The sequence below is a fragment of the Cygnus olor genome, chromosome 16 (genome assembly GCF_009769625.2).
Source record: "Cygnus olor isolate bCygOlo1 chromosome 16, bCygOlo1.pri.v2, whole genome shotgun sequence".
In the NCBI taxonomy this organism is placed as follows: domain Eukaryota; kingdom Metazoa; phylum Chordata; class Aves; order Anseriformes; family Anatidae; genus Cygnus; species Cygnus olor.
In genome coordinates, this window is record NC_049184.1 from 14,796,043 (window position 1) to 14,814,525 (window position 18,483).

General features: G+C 53.0%; 1 protein-coding gene across 2 annotated transcripts; it reads left to right on the plus strand.

Annotated features, from left to right (window-relative positions):
- The first annotated feature begins 3,293 nt into the window (after nucleotides 1-3,293).
- Nucleotides 3,294-18,005, plus strand: STMN3 (stathmin 3). Of its 2 annotated transcripts, none has more exons than XM_040575391.1 (5): nucleotides 3,294-3,527; nucleotides 10,711-10,806; nucleotides 11,293-11,468; nucleotides 12,422-12,613; nucleotides 12,955-18,005. In XM_040575391.1, exons 1-5 carry the CDS (start codon nucleotides 3,509-3,511, stop codon nucleotides 13,012-13,014), a joined length of 543 nt encoding a protein of 180 aa, XP_040431325.1. In that variant the 5' UTR covers nucleotides 3,294-3,508; the 3' UTR covers nucleotides 13,015-18,005. The 2 variants fall into 2 exon arrangements, with proteins under 2 accessions (XP_040431325.1, XP_040431326.1); XM_040575392.1 differs by lacking the exon at nucleotides 3,294-3,527 and adding an exon at nucleotides 3,672-3,740.
- The last annotated feature ends 478 nt before the right edge of the window (nucleotides 18,006-18,483 follow it).

The window sequence follows — 18,483 nt, forward strand, 5'->3', positions numbered from 1 at the left end:
CAAGAATCTTGAGGAATGGGGTAAGAGAGTTTGAAGAGCAGCAGCAACTGACCATAAAACTGCTGCTCTTGGTGGGAAAGATATTTTTCTTCTTTCAGATAGGAGAGGATTGAGTTGCCATGCCTTGTCCTTCTGGGGATATGTGATGGTTCCCGTAGCAACCATCTAAAACTTTTGTTTGGCCACATAATTATTGGGTTCTTTGGAGTCCAGATAATCCAGAGCCTTGCTGTCTCTCCACTGTTGGAAAACAACAAAACTGCTTTCCTCTTTGACGCTCAAATTTTCACACAATCATCCCGTCATTAGGAAAGTAAGTAAATGCCCGTTTTGCAGATGAAGAAGCTGAAGCAGATGGGATTAGTGATCTGGTGGAAGCTGTATGGCAATCACTGGACCAGAGCTCACAGCTTCATGTTTTCAAAATTTCTTCTTTACCATTTGTAGTTGCTCAGCCATCTGCCCTTGCACTGCTAACTTTTGTACACGCGCTGCCAGTTGTAGCTGAGCGCCCCGGGGTGACCTGAATTCATGGCTTGATTTACACCTTTATGTGACTGAATTAGCACAACTCTTCTTCCCCATCCAGACCCTTTGTGTGGCTTGGCCTCATTTCTCAAGTGCACATGATAGATACTAAAGAGGAAACTTCAGACTAACCCTGTTGTTTCCCTTGCCTTCAGGGAAACGTTTTCCTGATTTAGTGCTGGTGTTATCACGGGTTTCTCTCTCTCAATTCTTTTTCTCCTTGTATTATTTAACAATTTTGGGGGGTTTACTGCTGCCCTATCTGGAATTTTTATTATTTCTTGCCAACTAAGGCAGCTTCTCCCAGCTTGAGGCTGCAAATGGTGCTGGAAGGTCTCATGACTATGGTATTGCCCAGTAAGGTGTTAGTCTCCTGTACTGCAGCCCATGTTCTTCCTTTTAGACCAGTAACTTTCCAAATGGCTTCATTATTCACTAGGTAAAATTACTCTCCAAATATTTCTCATTGCAAGCCACACTTCTGCCAGGCTGGCAGCCACAAAGAGCAATGTAAAGTGTGCTAGGCCTGTGACCCTCTTGGTAATAACCACAACTTGCAAATCTTCCTCTGAACCGCCCTAGATGATGGTGTCCTGTAGTGAGCAGGAAGGTTGCTACGGGTCCCTCTTTTGGGGGTATTGAAGAGAGATTTTTTTCTGTCAGATTGGAAATTTTTCTTTCCTTTCCTTTTTTTTTTTTTTTTTTTCTTCAAAAGGCATTCCAGTGCTTCAGAGCTAACAGAAGAGCTTCCTTTAGTGGTTTGCACAGCCATACTGTTGTAGACTTGCATTTTTTCAGCATTTTTGACAGCGTGAGTTACTGGCAGAAGCCCTTCCTATGTTAAAAGACATCTAGGAATGTTTGATTGCTTAAAATATTGAAAACATTCACAATGGAGTAGTGAAAGAAGTACATGCTATAAAATTAACTTCTTTGCTGATTCTCCATGAAAATCTGCTGTTTCCTGAGAGCCTGCCTGGTTAGATGTCAGGTGTGCTGAAGGCAGAGGACACTTTAGCCAAATAGTCACTAATTTTCCCTAATCCCCATCTTGAAGAAGAACACCCAATGCCTTCAGAAGCTCCCTAGTGAAACCCAGAGGGAACTCGAAAAGACAGTCACCTTTAAAACAAGGAAGAAATATCTCCTGATGTTATAGATGGATCCAGAATTAATTATATTGAAATGATTTATATGACAGGTTATCTAGAAAGTATGAACAACACCAGACCTGAAGTGTGCGATGTGTTGCATAGCCACATAAATCTAGTTTGCTCCCCAGTTCTTGTATAGCGTACTCCGCTGGGACACATGCCCTGGTACCTTGAAAGTGTTCCTTTTTCTAAATAAAAGGAAGAAAACACCTGTGATCGATGCCTGGAAGCTCCAGGACGTTGCAAAGGGCAGACAGACCCTATCAGATCTCCTAGGTAAATAAAAACCAAAGCTCATATTGAATAGTGGGAGAATTATTCCAGCATTCACATGCCTGGGAGAGCTGTCTTCACCTACTGATGGTGAAGCGTGTTTATTGAAACATAGGAAACTTCAGCCTGCTGGCTTCAGGATAGCCTATAAAGTCCCAGAAATTCAGCCCAAAGAGAAAACAGAGGGATTTGCAAAAACAAAATGAGCCTTGTATAGAGCAGGAAGCTGTCAACTGTCCAGTCAGGATTAAAAACAAACGAATAAAAAAAAACTCCTGATCCAAATACATGGTGAAAATGTGTGGATACTGCTAATATTATTCCGATTAGACTCATTTTATATATATATATATATATTTATTTTATTTTTTTCTGTGGTAAGGCTTTTCATTTTGCATACAGTGCTGAGGGAACAGGACACTTAGAGATTAGGGAAAAAAAATAGGAAAAAAGGGAGATCTCTGACTTCTTAAGTGAATGTGGTAGGCATAGCGTAGTGCTTCTATCCCTGTCTAAGCCAGAGCGCCTGCAGCTCCTTGAAGAGCCCATGGCTCCCTGCAGCTGCTGGAAGGGTTTGGCAGTGTCTGCATTGCAGCGCGCTGGGAAACTCGGGGTTTGTCAGCCAGGGGGGATGCTGATGGCTGGGGGATTGCGTGGGAGCCTCATGCAAAGGGTGTCCGATGAGAAACGAGGTGGGGTTTGTGCAGCCGTGGTCGGCGGGGTGACAGCGGGGTGCTGCTGCTGCTGTCAGCAGGAAATGGGGGGGCTTCCCTGGTCCTGAAGGTGCTGCGATACGTACTTCAAAAGCACAGAGGTACCGGCCTCTAGCAGCAGCCACAAATGGTGAAATGATAGAAAATGGGACATCAAAGAAAAAGAAAAGATGTCCTGATGCTCAGGTGGAAAAAATAAATACAGAAAAGTGCCACTGAATCCAGCAGGCTGTGTTCTGCTCTTCCCCATCTACCGTCTCAGCACCATCACCCCCTGCCTGCAGCCCCTGTTGTGCCCCAAAAGACGGAGCCCAAAAGCACCCAGGCTTCTGGGCCCCCTCCTCCCTGCGCTGCCGGGCTGAAAATGCGGCAAGATTTGGGTCTGGGGGCCGCAGCCCTGCCTCGCTGAGCCACAGCCCAGCCGCAGCCCCCGGCCGGCTCCGCCTGGGGAAGCCTTGCTTAAAACCACAGTAAAACCCAGAGAACTGGCTCCTTGCTGCTTTCAAGGGACAAGGAAGGAGAAGCAGCCGAGCCCGTCTCGAGCAGACAAGAAAGGGAGGAAGAGGAGGAAAAGCCATCTTCTGCTGGCGTGCGGCTGGGTGTGTCTGTTCGCCCCCCCCCCCCCCTCGGTGGGGCTGCATTTCTGGCAGGCAGTCCGACTGGGAGGGACCGGGCGTCAAAGCCACCCAGGAAAGGAGGCCTGATCCGCTCATTGCCATTCCCAGCCGGTGCCCCTTCCTTCTCCTTCCACCTGCTCCGTGCTGCGGGCGCTCCGACCTCCCCGCCGCGGGTGCCGAGCCCGCTCCCCATCGCCACCGCAGCCCCGCGCCCCACGGCAGCATGGCCAGCACCGTCTCAGGTAGGGCAGGACCTGGTCAGCCCCACGCTGCCTGGATTGATTTTTTTTTTTCCTTATTCTGATTTATATTTTTTTTTCCTCGAGCTTTTTCTTTTCTTCTTTTTTTTTTTTTCCTTGCGTTTCGGGGGAGTTCTCCGATGAGGCGGCAGCTGCCATGGCAGCATTGTTCCCCTTCCTCCCCCAGGCACACACCCCTCTGATGCAAGATAGCAGGTGGGCTTTTTATTTTAATACGAATACACATGCGATAAACTTGCCGGTTTAAAATATTGCTGTCATTACGTTGCACCATCGGAAGATGCTGCTGCATGCCAATTAATAATTATTTTTGTAGCGTGATGCAGCTTTTCTTTTTTTTTCTCCTAAGAAAAATGTGCTTGTTGCGTAGCAGAGAAATTAGATGTTGCGATGCAGAGAAATTAGAAGTTGCATTTTGTTGTGTGAAGATGGTAGATTGCCTAAATGGATATTGGAAAAAAAAAAGATGCAGACAAGATGCTGATGGTAATGCCCTAAAATATCCCCCCCACGCCCAACCAGAAAAACCTGGGTGGGTTTCTGTGCATTCTCAGAGCTCCCCAGCCCTGCATTTCTTTCACAGCTCGCTTTTCTCCATTAGGAGATGCTTCAGGGGAGCGGTCCTCTGATGGCGTTGAGTGAAACCAAATGCTGCAAGGGGAGCCCTTCCTCCCCCCTGCAGTAATAATGGGAATAATAGCGTAGCCCGGGGAGCCTGCTGCTGAGGGTCGGCTTTGGCTGCAGCATCCCGGGCTGCAGTGAGGATGCTTCTCGTGCCAGACTGCTTCCTAAATACGAGTTTTGCCCCTTTTAGCTGGAGAGTGGGAATTCAAATGGCTGGGACTGGGAACTCGGGTGAAGGAGAAAATCCCGAAATGATACAATGAGCAGGGGGTGGGGCTGAAGGGTCTTCTTTTCCTTAAAAATAAAATAAGTTTTATCCTGAAACTGCTCTTAATTTTTCAGTGCACAAAGAGGGGCTTGGGTGGGTGAGGCTGAATCCTAGAGGGTCGGGATGTAGGTCTGGATATAAAGAAAAGACAAAAAGAAGTGGGTAGTGCTTTGTGCCCCCTCCCAGCCAGAGAACCAGCCAGAAGGAGACCAGGCAGCATCCCTTGCTACTTTCACTGGCCTTTGCCCCTGTCTCCTCCGTGCATTTTCCATCCCTTTCTCCTTTTAAAAGGCAGCAGAGAAAGGGACAGAAAGATGGGAGGTGCCGCGGGGTGGGTAAGGGTGCAGCTGATCCTGGGGGGGGGGGCTTTGCATTAACTAAAAATGGTGAAGCAGCGCTGCGAAAATGCCTCTTGGTGACAGGCAACCCGCAGCGATTGTACGAGCATCCCCGTGTGGGTGGGTGCACGCGTGGGGCAGGGCCCATCCTGCTGCCCCCTGTCCCCACTGGGGGGACGGAGCCGGGCTCCCAGCCACCGAAACCAAGGCTGCTTCGGACGTGACGGGGGCGAGGTGGTGGATGAGGGACGTGGGGGCACAAAACGTGGCTCCTTTTGGTGCATCCTCGCCCTCCCAGCCCGCTGGGACGTTCCACCCGCAGGAAGATGCTGCTTTAATGTCAAAGGGGATCACGAAGCGTGTGCTTCAGAGGAACCACGCTTCCCTGTGGCTCCCTCCACGCACAGAGGCGATGTGAAGGGGGAGGGTGTGAAGGGAGAAGAGGGCTGTGGCAGGGGGAGGCAGAACAGGGCGCTGGGTGCGCGGCAGGAGCGATGCTGAGCCTCGCCCAGCTCTGCAGGGAGCAGCCGCCCCTCAGCCACTGCCTTCAGCCACGGGCACAGCCTGGAAAGGCAGGAGGAAAAGGCAAGCAGATGCTTAAATTACGGAAAAAGCCTTGTGTTCTTTATTTTCTTCCTTATCCCCAGCAAAAGCCAATCCATGCTGAAGGGAGAGCAGCTGTAATTGCCTGCAGCTGCTGCCCAGGGGCCAGTCCCCCCTTGGGAAGATTTCCCTGGGTTCATTTAACCCAACAGATCCCCGGGATGAAAAGAGCCGGGGCTTGCTTCCCCCGGCCCAGCAGCCATCGCTGGCTCCCACCTGCCTCCGCAGGCGTTTCCCCCCCCGTGGCCGTGGCTGTTTTGTGCGGCGGAGGAGGCAGCGGCACATGCTCAGTGCAGGCTCAGCTGCAGTGCTGGCCGTGCTGCGCGGGCACAGCTTGCAGGGCAGAGCCCTCGCGCCTCCTCCCCGCGCCGGCTGGACAAAGCCACGCGCTGTCGGACACCCTGGAAAGGGGAGGCAGCCCAGGGTCTGCAGCCCCAGGGGGCTTTCCCCACCACCCGTGGGTGTCGGGGCTGAACGCAGAGACACGAGCGGCAGCAGCCGTTCACGGAGGTTATGAAATGATGCGGTACGGAGGGAGCCTCGTGGGGTTTTCTCGGATGCTGGCGTGGCTGGGAAGGTGGAGCCGGGAGGGAACTCGGGCTTGTCATTCCCGGCCTCACAGCAGGGGATGGTAGATGTGTATGGATGGATCCTGGGGTTTTCCCCTCCTGCACTGAGCTGCAGGGGCAGGATGGCTTTATGTGGGTCAGGGTTACCTCTGCCTCCCTTTTCTGAATGGTTCTGGTGGACACTGCTCAGTGCTGTCCTACACCATTTCTATGGCTGGTGCTGGACAGAGTCAGACTCCTTTCCACCTAACCTCTCCATCGCCTTGTTCTCAAGAAATCACTATTAATATTCCTTCTCTTCAGTTGTTGATAGAGTACATATGGCCTGACTTAGATAGTCCCTTTATTGGGACTTCAGTTGTACAAGCCAAGAGAACCTGTTTTAGGTATTTTTATATTCCTACCAATGTATCCAAACAAGGCATCTAAATCCTTGGATTTTTTTTTTTTTATTTTCTAAAACATAAACCATATCTTCCTTGATGGCACCGTGTAGATACTGTGATGATCCCTCAGATATCTCAGAAGAGCCCTTTCTTGAAGTACATCAGTGTTGGTTCAGAGCTGGTGGATGCTTTGTTTGTCAGATGAGTGTGTTCTCCTGCTGCAAAGGAAAAACTGAGATTTAGTGCTCTGATGTGGTAATTAGAAGGTTTGCAGATGAGGCTTTTGGGACAGCAGTGTGGGCAGCAGTATGGACTGCAACTCCTTGCTGTATTGGGGTGAAGGGGGCTGGTGGCTCTTGATGACAATACAGGAGGGACCTGAAGCTCACTGAAACTTCTATACCATGTTCTGCTAATTGATTGGCAGCAACAATCCTGCCTCATCCCTTCTCTCCAAGCCTCTTCCTCCCTGCTGCCCTGGTGACATGGGCCTTACTCTTCCAGGTATAAGCCTATGATAAAAAGAATAATTAAAATATATATATATATATGATTTAGAAATACGAAAGAGCTAGATCAAAGACCATGTGTATGTGCTGTAGCACTTAGGCGCACCTCAAATGGTGAAGAGCTGCTCAGCATATTTTCAAACAGTCCTTTTATTCTTTTGAGGTACCTCTACATGTTCAGTGCCGTAATGGAGAATTTTGCATTCTCTGAGGGATACAAAAGTATCTCTGCATAAAGGACAAGTGCAATAACCCCCAGTAAACGAAAATGAAACCAAGATCCAAAGAGACCAAATGTCTGCCTGGAGTCACACAGCATGGCTGTATCTGACACAGCATGGCACTGATGAACTTCTGCCTTATCCTGTTCCCAGCTCCTTGGTAGCTCTTTGTCTCATCCAAACCTGACCGCACAAATCTGTATTTGCCCCAAACCCACCAACACGCTGGGGCAGCCACCTCCATTTTGGCTCCTTCCTCTGCTTTATCAAGCACCCCAGTCCGTGCTTCTCCCTTCTGGCGACCCATCACCGACCCAGCCCAGGCTGCTGGGTCGCTGCGGCACAGCTTGGCCCCCGCTCTCCTGCTGAGACAGGAGAGGGGAGATTTCCTTGGTTATTTTCCTGCAGGCGCTCCACATGTTCCAGCCTCAGAGCCCGAGTGATTTGCTAATCTATTGGCTGAGTATAATGTGGGTTGATGGGGCGTACACGAGCTGCAAATGAAACCTAGGAGGGCATGAGCCAGTTGATTGGAAAGCCCTGCTGGGGGGTGGTTCAGCAGATGTCCGACAGAAGGCAAAGTGAGCCTCACATCTGCCTGTCCTCGTGGACAGCTCCAAACGGGCCCACGTTCACTTCTGAGCCTCGCACCTCTGAGATGCTGCCCGGCATCAGCGTGGGGCGCAACCCCTGATCTGAACAACCCCTCCAGTGAATTGCCGGGCTTTGTTTTCCTTTTTCAACACCAATGGAGCTGTATCGCTCCCATTTTTCCGGATCCCACTGGTTTCACTGCTTCCCCTTCCTCTTCTGGTTGTGTGAGCTCTTGTGCTGTCCTGGTGGTGGATGTTGTGTGGCAGGAAGATGGACGTGAGTTAGTCTGAGACAAAGGTCTGGCCGTTATCTTCATGGCAGCATTCTTACCAGGTGAGAACATCTGCACTCTGTTGTACTCCGAAGGCTCCTCAGGGATTGTGGTTGCATTTATTGTGTATGAGGCATGGCAGAATTTGTGCTGAAGGGCCCCGTTCCCCATCTCTCTAGTTCCTTTACCTTCGGTTTGTGTTTTGGCTACATTTATAATTGGACTTTTCTCATCTTTTCATGGTTTAATATTCTTTATGGAAGCACTTTTTGCTTCTCCAAAGTTATCTTTGCAAAACCAGCGATTTTCTTGTAGCAACCTTCCTTTGACCTTGCTGCCAGATGTAGAACACTCATTCCCATCCCTTTAATTGTCTGGATTCACACAAATGAGCCTCACTGTGCCTCTGGTTCCTTACAAATCACCCTGCATTGGTGTGGTGCCTTACCAGCCCATGTTTTGCCGGACATCATTAAACAACTACCAAAAAGACGTCTGCTCAGCTTGATTTATCTGGTTAGGAAGCGGAGAACCAAACTTTTTGGGCGGTGATGGGCTGGAGCTGGCAAGCCCTGTGGTCTCACCACCCCATGGGAGGTAGTTCCCTTTGCTCAGCACCGCTCCCATCCCCAGCCGCTGCTCCTTGTCCTGCTCCCAGTCTGTACAGCGCCAGACAGACCCAAACGCAGACAGCCGGGACCCTCCTCTCCTTGCAGGACGCCTGCGCTTATTTAGCCTGCTAACGGTGTGTCGGCCACCTCTTTTTTGTCACTGAACCTGTCAGATCAAAAAGTGAACAAGGATGGGGGCACCGGGGTGGCAGCTGCTGGCTCTCAGTGCTGGGGGTCGTTCTGGGCTGCCCCTCGTGGGAGATTTATTTTTTGGGGTGGGGATCGGGGTCGGTTGTTTCCCAGGGGTCAGTTGCTTTTCCCAGGGGTCAGATGTTTTCCATGGGGTCAGTTGCTTTCCCAGGGGTCAGTGGTTTTCCCAGGGGTCGGCTCTTTTCCCAGGGGTCATCTCTTTACCAAGGGGTTGGTGATTTTCCTAGCGTCGGTTATTTTCCAGGGGACAGGTTTTTTTCGCAGGGGCTGGGGTCAGTTTTTTTTCCCAGGGGTTGGGGTAATTTTTTTCCCAGGGCTTGGCTGTTTCCCAGGGCTGGGTCCTTTCCCCCCCTTCGTCCCCAAGTCCCCGCCGCGGCACCTGGCCGGGCTGGGGACAGTGGTGCTGAAGGGACAGCTCTGCACCGCCAGGACAGGGCCGGATCCTGCCCAGGGCCCTCGCCCTGCTGCCGCCGCCACCGTTGGGCAGGGAAGGTCCCGGTGGGGTTAAGGCAGCTGCTACAAAGTGAAATCCCTACAACAGACCTCCTGGAAGGCAGGGCAGCAGGGTGCACCCATCTACACAGGGAACCATGAAACCAGCACCGGGGACAGCTGCTGAAGTTCAAGGACTGAAACCCAAAGCGCTGGGGTTTGTAGCAAGTGCTAGGAGACAAACCGGTGGGTCGGGGATGTGGCACATCTGCTTAACATCTTGGTTCCACCCAGGACCAGCTGTAATGGAAAAGCAAGGACCTCGACGCTTTCTGTTAAGTGCTCGTGTCTCCCATTTCGGCCAGGGGACCCCTCTCTGGGCTCCGGCAGCACAGCACCAGGCATCAGCTTCCTGCTGCACGCCACCAGCCCAGCACAACGCGGCGCTCCCAGAGGCTTTCCAAAGTCCTTGTCACTAGGAACAAAATCGAAATGTCCTGCCCTGTGGCTTGCATCGCTGATTAAACTGCCCCTGTCGGGTATACACATAACCACGGAACTGGGCAGGGCACTGAAACCGGAATGTGGAGCAAACTGAGAAATGCTCAATAAAAATCTGAGCTGCAGGGACTGCTGGTTGGCCGAAGGAGGGTGTTAATTGGGATGAAGTTCTGTGCCTAGGAGGAAAAATAAGTGCAAGGATGAAGCAGGCGTGTGGAAACACTTTTCTTCTGGCAGAGTAGCTAAGGGAAGGCAGAGGAGAAGATCTTGAAAGATGTCTCTCAGAAGCTGTGCTACACAGATCTGTACTGCTTCAAAATTTTTCTGCCTCCGATGCTTCTTCACATCACAAAGGTTTGGGGGGCTCCCTTTCCTGGCCTGCTGGAGGGTCTTGCTGTTGGGGTGGTGTGATCACTGAGGGTGCTGCAGAGCATCCCCTGGTCACAGGGATGGTGAGCAAACCTGAGGGCTCGTAGCAGCAGAGCTCGAAGGGATCGTGCAGCTCCCTGCCCGTTGCAGAAGCAGTTGGGGACTGCAGAGCAGCACCAACCCCTGCCTGCACGATCCCACCACGTCCTCCCTTACCTGCTTCAGCGGTGAATTGTGAAATACTGGGAACTTGCCGAGGGCTGAGAAGTGCTTCTGGGTGTCCGTGGGCATCCTTTACCTCCGAGTCTGGAGGTGGGACGCAGAAAGTGTCTGGGCAGCAATGGCTATGGGGTTAATTTCAAGGGCTGAAGCGTGTCAGCTCCGTTGGAGGGAAAATCTTCCACAGGAACTTACGCCTCCAGACATGGTAAAATCCTAATGTCTTCCCATGATGCTGCTACGCTGGTCGCTAATTTAGTCTACTCCAGAGCAGATCCCCCTTGGGGAACTTTTGGCAACCTATGGCAGCCTGGAAAAGCCTCCACAGAGTCTGGTAGCTACAAACAGACCTCCTGGTGCCCACTTGCTTCTTTTCTCCATGAAAAAAGAGCTACCATTGCCATTAGACTCCCTCCTCATTGCTATTTCTTATTTTTCAGCCTACAAGGAGAAAATGAAGGAGCTGTCGCTGCTCTCCCTCATCTGCTCCTGCTTCCACACCCAGCCGCACCCTAACACCATCTACCAGTATGGAGGTACGTAACCTGCTCGCGTGCAGGCTGCAGAATTGTCTCCAAATGCCCCTGCCGGCAGTTCGGTTGATGTGGGAGCTCGCCAGCACCCCCCAGTCCCCTCCTCGGGCAGCAATCCACATCTCGGCCCAGGCCCCTCAGTTCGGTCTCCTTCCCAGTTGATTTTATTAAGACACGGCTCACATCTTCCAATATCTTTCTGCAGAAAGCTCGCAGAAGCTGCTCACGGGGCTGTCTGGTTTGTGCTGGGGTGACAAACTGCATTAATGGCAGTATGGCCTTTCTGCAACTGTACTGGGAATTTAAAATAATTGTATTGGCCTGGGGGGGGATGAAGCTGACTAATTAGGAAATTCTGGAGATAGAGCAAAATCACCCAGGTCAAGACAAGGGAATTAACACATTATTCCCACGTGAAGAGCTCAGTGCCCTCAGGCCAACGCTCTCCTGGGTGTCGCAGTCCACAGAGCTCTTGTTTTTTCCCCCAAGATATGGAGGTGAAGCAGCTGGACAAGAGGGCATCAGGTCAGAGCTTTGAGGTGATCCTGAAGTCGCCTTCAGATTTATCTCCCGAGAGCCCCATCCTTTCCTCCCCCCCCAAGAAGAAGGACCTGTCCCTGGAGGAGCTGCAGAGGAGGCTGGAGGCTGCAGAGGAGAGGAGGAAGGTAACGAGACATGGCCTTTCGGTGGCGGGTACCAATCGCGCCAAACCCTAAAGTGGGCTTCTCAGGAGCAATCTAAACCGACCAGCATTAGTGTTCTTGCCCTTAGCGTTACTCAGCTGTAAATAGTCAGGCAAGACATGGGGATGATGAAGGTTTTCAGCCTGTTTTGGGCAGGAAATTGGGCTCGATGGCCACGGTTGTCCTGTTCCTACAACTGCAGAGCCGTTCGGAGCCCTCTCTGACCTCGTTGGCATGACCAGGCTATGGCAGAGCTCTTGCTCACCTGAGTTCAGCTTCAAACCTCGCTTTTCTAACAGCTGCCTGTGCTACTTCCCACCTTTTATCGTGAAATCTCTTCCAGTGAAAAATACAGAAAAGGAGAAAAAATGCAGAGTAAGGCACAGGATAATTGTTAGGACAAGAGGAAACGGCCTCAAGCCATGCCAGGGGAGGTTTAGGTTGGATTTTAGGAAATATTTCTTCACTGAAAGGGTTGGGAGGCATTGGAAGAGGCTGCCTAGGGAAGAGTCACCGTCCCTGGAGGTCTTCAGACGTGTAGGTGGGGTGCTCGGGGACGTGGCTCATTGGGGGCTTGGTGCTGAGTTGGACCTGGTGGTTTTTGATGTCTTTTCCAACCTAATGATTTTAGAATGGGTGGTGGGAAGGAGGAGAGAGGTGAAGTAATCCAAAGACCGAGGAGACCCTGGCAGGGGGCTTCTGCGCCCCCCATGCCTGCCCCCATGGTGCTGCTGAGCACCTGCCCCTGGCACCTGGCTGAGCCAACGCTGCCCCATCCAGGCAGGAGGCGACCGGTCCAAGCGCCTTCCTGGCGGAATATTATGGGCTGGAGGGAGGTGGAGAGGGGCTGTTCGCCAAACCTCTCGGGGGAGGCTGAGGGGAGGCTGAACGAGGCTCTCCCGTCGGCTCACGCGCCTTTCCCGGTGCCTCGCCAGACCCAGGAGGCGCAGGTGCTGAAGCAGCTGGCGGAGAAGCGGGAGCACGAGCGGGAGGTGCTGCACAAGGCGCTGGAGGAGAACAACAACTTCAGCCGCCTGGCCGAGGAGAAGCTCAACTACAAGATGGAGCTGAGCAGGGAGATCCGCGAGGCGCACCTGGCCGCCTTGAGGGAGCGGCTCCGCGAGAAGGTAAATGCACGGGGCTCCAAGGGAATGTGTGGGGCTCCAGAGAAATGCACAGGGCTCCAGGTAAATGCCTGGGGCTCCAGATAAATGCACGGGGCTCCAGGTAAATGCCTGGGGTTCCAGCACCCATGGGTGCTGCAGGCTCCAGACCCTGGGGCTGCAATGGGTGTGAAACTGCTCTGATAGCCTGTCTTCTGGCTGGTGCAAACCCTGCGTCCAGGACAGGAGGAAAATAGAGCTTGCAATGGCAGAAAGTGTCAGCCTGTAACTGTCGAGAGACACCCTCAGCTCTAGGCTTGCCCTAAAGATTTACCTGCCTGGTGTCCCCTCTGCTGTCTTTGCAGGAACTGCACGCAGCCGAAGTTCGCAGGAACAAGGAACAGCGGGAGGAGATCTCTGGATAAAGGGCTTTTCTACACATCTAGCACCTGATTCCTGTTAACAAACCAACCAACCAACACATTTTATTTTGTTTGTCTAGATGCAGCGTTTGGTTCTCCATCCCCCCATCCCCTGGTGTTCGTCCCCCAGCTACACGCTTCTCTATCTCTGCATCCTAAATCGTTGGGTACTTGTGGGGATTCACAGATCATAGGGACCCCTAAGCAGAATAGCAACTAGCTCACATGAAATAGAGAATCAGTGGATCAGTCGATCAATCAGCTTCTTTGGAGGGTTTGTCCTTTTTTAAAAAATATTTCTTAAACTAATGTAAAAATGAAGATATTAATAAATTCAACCAGCAGTGTCACAGAGATACGGATTTCTTATCCGGGGCTTTTAGTACTCTCGGTGTTTGCTCTGAGCCAAATCTCAGTTTCAGAATAATGGGAAGGAAGTGATGATTTCTGTGTGTGTAGTGGAGTAACGAGTAGAGCCGTGTTTGCCAGTGGTAGGAGAGGTGTGGGAGAGGCAGGGGCTGGCTGTGGCAGCGGGGGCGTGCAGCCCCTCGGCTCTTGGCCGTTACCCGAGGCCAGCCCAGGCAGGCAGCGACCCAAAAATCCTTGTCTTCTGGTGGTTCTTTGGTAGCCCGTGTGGAAACAGCTGGGGGGCTCTCCGAGAGCTCAGCACCACGTCCGCACTGTCCCCATCCCCATGGGTGCTGGCTGCTGCCCTGGCAGAAGCCTTGGCTGGGCAGCACAGTATCGGTGTGGTGATGGGCTCCATCGTGGGGAGGGGACGCAGGGTCTGCAGCTGCCCGGTGCTCCCGAGACCTCCCTCCGTAGGAACGCAGCTCCAGCAGGGACAGGGCAGGGTGGTGAGATGGCCTTTTAGCGAACACGATAACCACCCTCCCCTCTTCCCAGTGATGGATGTGGTTCCTTGGTGCCATCGCAGGATGGATGCTGAGGCCAGGGAGCACCGGGCAGAGCCACAGAGTGTGGCAGGGACGGGACATGCCACCCTTCTGCGTGGTCCTCCCTGCCCGGCTGCCTCGGGTGAGGCAGAGCTGAGCGGGAGCAGCTCTGCAGGAAGGGGGAAGAGATGTTCCCATGCTCGTTTCTTGTCTATCTTTAGCTTTTCAAGGCCTATTTTTAAGCCAACTTCGTCCCTCCGTGGAGGTAGAGATGAGCAGGGAATATGCAAGCGTGGCGTTAGCAGCTGACGGTAATGTCACCTGGCTAGGTGACTGTCACAGCCTTCCTGAGCTGCAATGTCACCGCTTACAAAGCGCACGGCGGGGGCTGCCACCCGCAGCGCTGCCCACCTTGCGCCCGCTCTGCTTTTGGCTTGAAAAACTGAAAAAGAGGAAATGTTGCGTCTGACACTGGTGGGGAATCGCCACCCGATCGCTGTGGGGCCTCGTAGGATGCGGTGCTGGGCAGTCAGCCCTCGTGTGAGCACGGTCTCGGGGCAGGATTTGGCAGAGGAGGTGGATGGTGGAGGCTGCGTTCGTTTGGGGCAGAGGGCAGTGAGAACTCCCCTCTGAGCAGAGCTTAGAAATCGCTGTGGTGGCGCGCTTTGGATAGAGCAGAGCGGCGGTTTTGGGGCACGGCACCGGTGGCATCCCTCCCCTCCACCCCGGCTGCTGTCTCAGCACAAGGAAAGGGGCGTGCGAGGGCTGGAGACATTTAATTCAGGGCCATGGTACCCTCTGCACGGCGTGTGGCCAACATGCAGATGGGAGACGGTTGTGCTGGGTTTTGAGTCCTTGGGGAAGGTGCTGCAGGGAGTGGGCACAGGGGCTGAGGCGAGGAATGGCAGCGGGTGAGGATGGCACACCGGGAGCTGCCTCACCTGCCTCTCCCCCCCCTCTTCAAAACTGCGGCTGAGTCTGCTCAGAAGCTGACATTTTCTGCCCACCCTGTGCTTTACTTGCGCAAAGAATTTGTTACGGCCTGAAGTAAGCATCGGGCGGCCACAGAAACCCAACAGAAAGCCAAAGAGCAGCTGCTGGAAATCAGATCCCTGGGCTCTTTGCTGATCCCCCAGAAGTCCCGGCCAGATTTGGGAGCGACCCCTCTGTGGCCGCAGCACGTTTCGATGTCCGGGGAAGGCTCTGCTCCTGGAAGGAAGGGCTGCCTCCCACCCAGCCCCTTTTCCCCGGGGTTATCAGTGAGCCCCAGTCCCGGCCAGTGACAAAACGTGATTTTGGGCAGAGAGGGAAAAGGAGCGGAAACTGAGGGTTGAATTTCTTAACCAGTAGCTAACGATCAGTTTATAGTAGCAGCTGTCTTAGATGAGCATCTGTGTAGAGCGCGGCGTCACCGCCAGCATCACCTCATTCATATAGTGACAAGAAATTTTAAAAAGTTTAAAAAAAAAAAATTTAAAAAGTAATTTAAACGAAATGTTTGTGTGTAAGAAATGGTTGAAACTGTCTAATGTCTGTGTCCCGCGTTGGCGGGATCTGAGAAGGTATCTGCAAGATATTAACCCTGTCCTGCTCTCTGTGGTGCTGAGTGTTTGCTTGGTGTGTAATTCTGACCTGGAGCTTGTTGTAAATACTGTTTTTAGTACTATGATTATTATGATTATTATTATTATCAGAAATGTACTCATGAGCAGGAGTCTAGAAGGAGAGAAATGACCGTTTTCCCTCTGTCAGCGGGGCGCACAAGCGGCCGGAGGCGGGGAGCAGGGATAGGGGCAGCCGCCCGCGTGCAGCCCCGGGCTGGGGAGCTGGGGGCAGCGCGTCCTGCGAGCGAGCAGCGGGGCCGGGTGCTGCGGGTACCGGGAGGAGAAGGACAGAGGGATGGAACGAAGGTGATGCTTGGGATGTGTGCTGTGTTTTGGTACGGTTAACATAGCGTGAGTTCATGCGCAAGGGTGAGACTTGGGGTACAAAAGCCCCAAGCCCCCGGTGCCAGCCGTGCTGGGTCAGAGCCACCCTCCCCGTGGTGCCTGAGCCTCAGGCTTGGTCCCTGCCCGGGTCTTGCAGCTCAGTCCTTCGTGCCTGCCCTCCTCCACGTAAGGCCAGCCTTGTCCTCGGGTGGAGACTTATTCTTGCAGTAGGTTTGCCTGGCAGTCAGTCCCACAGAGAGCTCAGAGGAGAATGACCCAGCAAGGGGGGAGCCCGGCACGTGGTGCCCACGCAGGTGTGAGCCCTGGGAAACCCATTTTTCTCGCCTTTGTTGGGTTGGTGCCGTGAGGTTCAGTGGATGTGGCTGGAAGATGTGTTGCTGTGGGGGGAAACTCACGCCCTGTTGAAGCAGGGATGTGTTGGGCTGAGCTCTGCGCCGGTGACATCGGGGGACTGGTGCTGTCACCACTGCGCGATGTCACGCGGGGTCCCATGCGCTCGGTGCCACGGAGATGACTGCGTGAGGGACACGAGGGGACCCGATCCTCACCCCGCACCACGGGCGCTATCGGGGGAATGCACGCAGTGAGCACGGGATCTTCCTGCTCCTGGGGTGCCTGTGGTTGTGTGCTGCAGCATCCTTCCTGCCTCAGCTGTGACTAATTAAGTGTCCTCATTAACAGCCTCACAGTCCCATTCTCTGTCAGTCCGGTTGTGATTTCACCGTCATTCCCACACCCCGTGGTCGCAGTCCCCAGGGTGACGGTCCAGGTGGCAGGGCTGAGTTCCTCCCTGCTTCCCGTAGCTGCTCCATAGCCGGGCTCTGCAGAGGCAAACACGAGACTTCGTGCTCGGTGGGAGCCTTTCCTCGAGGCGCCCCGTAGCGCTCCTGAGCTGACGGAGGACCCGTGGCTGTGCGAGGGAGGAAAATGAGGCGGTGGCAATGTATTGGTGTGCATGCACCTTGCACAGAGCTCTCCTGAAGGGCCTCTGATTCAAGCAAGGCAGGAAAGCTGAAGCTAAATTAGTTCCCGGGTGATCAGTGGGTCTGTGCGAGAGCTGCAACAAAGGGCCTGAAAGCCCCAGTTCCAGCTCTGCTCACAGTTATCCTTTGTGGCAAAGTGCTCAGCTCAGGGTGCATACGGGGGCTTTCAAGGATGCTCGCCACTCAGACTGCTTCTGGGCCGCGCCTTTTCCTTGTCTTATCCATTGTGAGCCATGAACCAACCTTGCTGTAAGCGAATGCGGGGTTTCTTCCGAGTTAACCTTTTGGGGACAGCGGCAGTTCATGCAGGCATCCTGCACTGGGGGCAGCCGGTGTTGCTGCCCCTCTTACCAGGCAAACTTCAGCTTGCTTTAGCTTAGCGCAGCTGGCTCCCCGGCCCTGAGCCTGGCTGGTGTGGCTCGTTTCACCCCGTTGGGCTGGGCGCACCACACCAAAACGCAGGGGTGGAGACCATATGTGCACGTACACTCCTCCTACCACTTGAAATGAGTCAGGGAACGGCTGTTCATGGTGCTAGAGATTTCTCACCACCCATGCTAGGGACGAGACGACGCAGTAAGGCCAGTAACCTCCACCGCCGCAGTCAGCTGTCTCCTGAGTAGAGCAGAAGTGCAAAGTGCTCTGAGAACGGGAAGCACCAAAGCGCGGAGCCGTGTCTCACCCCAGGGAAGGTCGAGGTGGCACAGCACCATCAGGTGAGCTGTCACCTCCCAGCCATGCTCCTGTCCCCCGGCGCTGCTGGGGGCTGAGCATCGCCGCCCGCCACGGCTCTGGTGGGATGGGGATGCGGGGTGGCGAAGGGCTCCCCATCACTAGCAGAGCCCGGTCTGGTTCCCGTGGCTCTACCGCGTGCATTTCGTTGTCAGCTTGAGGTTGTCGTTGTGCAAAAAGAAGTGATTATGAAAAACGAGTAAAAAAAAAAAAAAAAAGAAAAAAACTTGGTATGAAACCATGTGTGTCCATCTCTCCATAAATAGATTGTTTGAGTTCTAAGGCTCCTGTTTGTATTGTGAGAATACCAATAAAATGCGTTAAATTGACCTAAAGATTTAACAAAGCAGAATTTAAGCCTCTGTATGTTAAATAAGTACTTTGCACCCAATACAAAAGATGCAGAAACCCATCGTTTATCACTATTCTCAGAGGAAAAAAAATAACGCTTGAATGAAGGCACCACTACCAAGCCTTGTGGTTAGAAAGGCGAGGGCATGCAACGTCTTTACAGAGGAGGAACAAAAAAGATATAAGACAATTGCAAATACAATAAATCCAGTTCTGGAAAACTTGTGAGCTTCTTCTTTTTCTTTTAATAGAAACCCAGTGCCTGTGTTCCTGATTTCCCAGCAGCAGCACAGCCTTCCCCCTGGGCTGGGTGAGGGTGGGCAGGGTTGGGTTCCCCAGGCACGGCCCCAAGAGGACACTGCCCTGGCCTTGGCCAATGTTTCTCTAGGCCTTGATGCACAAAAGCTCCCCAAAAGCTGCAACGGGAAGGTTTGTAACCCCCAGGGACACCTGAAGGGAAGGTGTGTGGCCATTTCCATAGCGGCTGCAGCAGTCGGCCCTACCTGCCTGTGCCCCCCAGCCCCGCCGTCCTTGTAGGAATATTTAAAAAGCAGCATCCTT

Coding starts and splice junctions, on each gene's coding strand:
- STMN3 (XM_040575391.1), top strand. Junction 10,807..11,292: donor CACCATCTACCAGTATGGAG/GTACGTAACCTG, acceptor TTTTCCCCCAAG/ATATGGAGGTGAAGCAGCTG. Junction 12,614..12,954: donor GGGAGCGGCTCCGCGAGAAG/GTAAATGCACGG, acceptor CTGTCTTTGCAG/GAACTGCACGCAGCCGAAGT.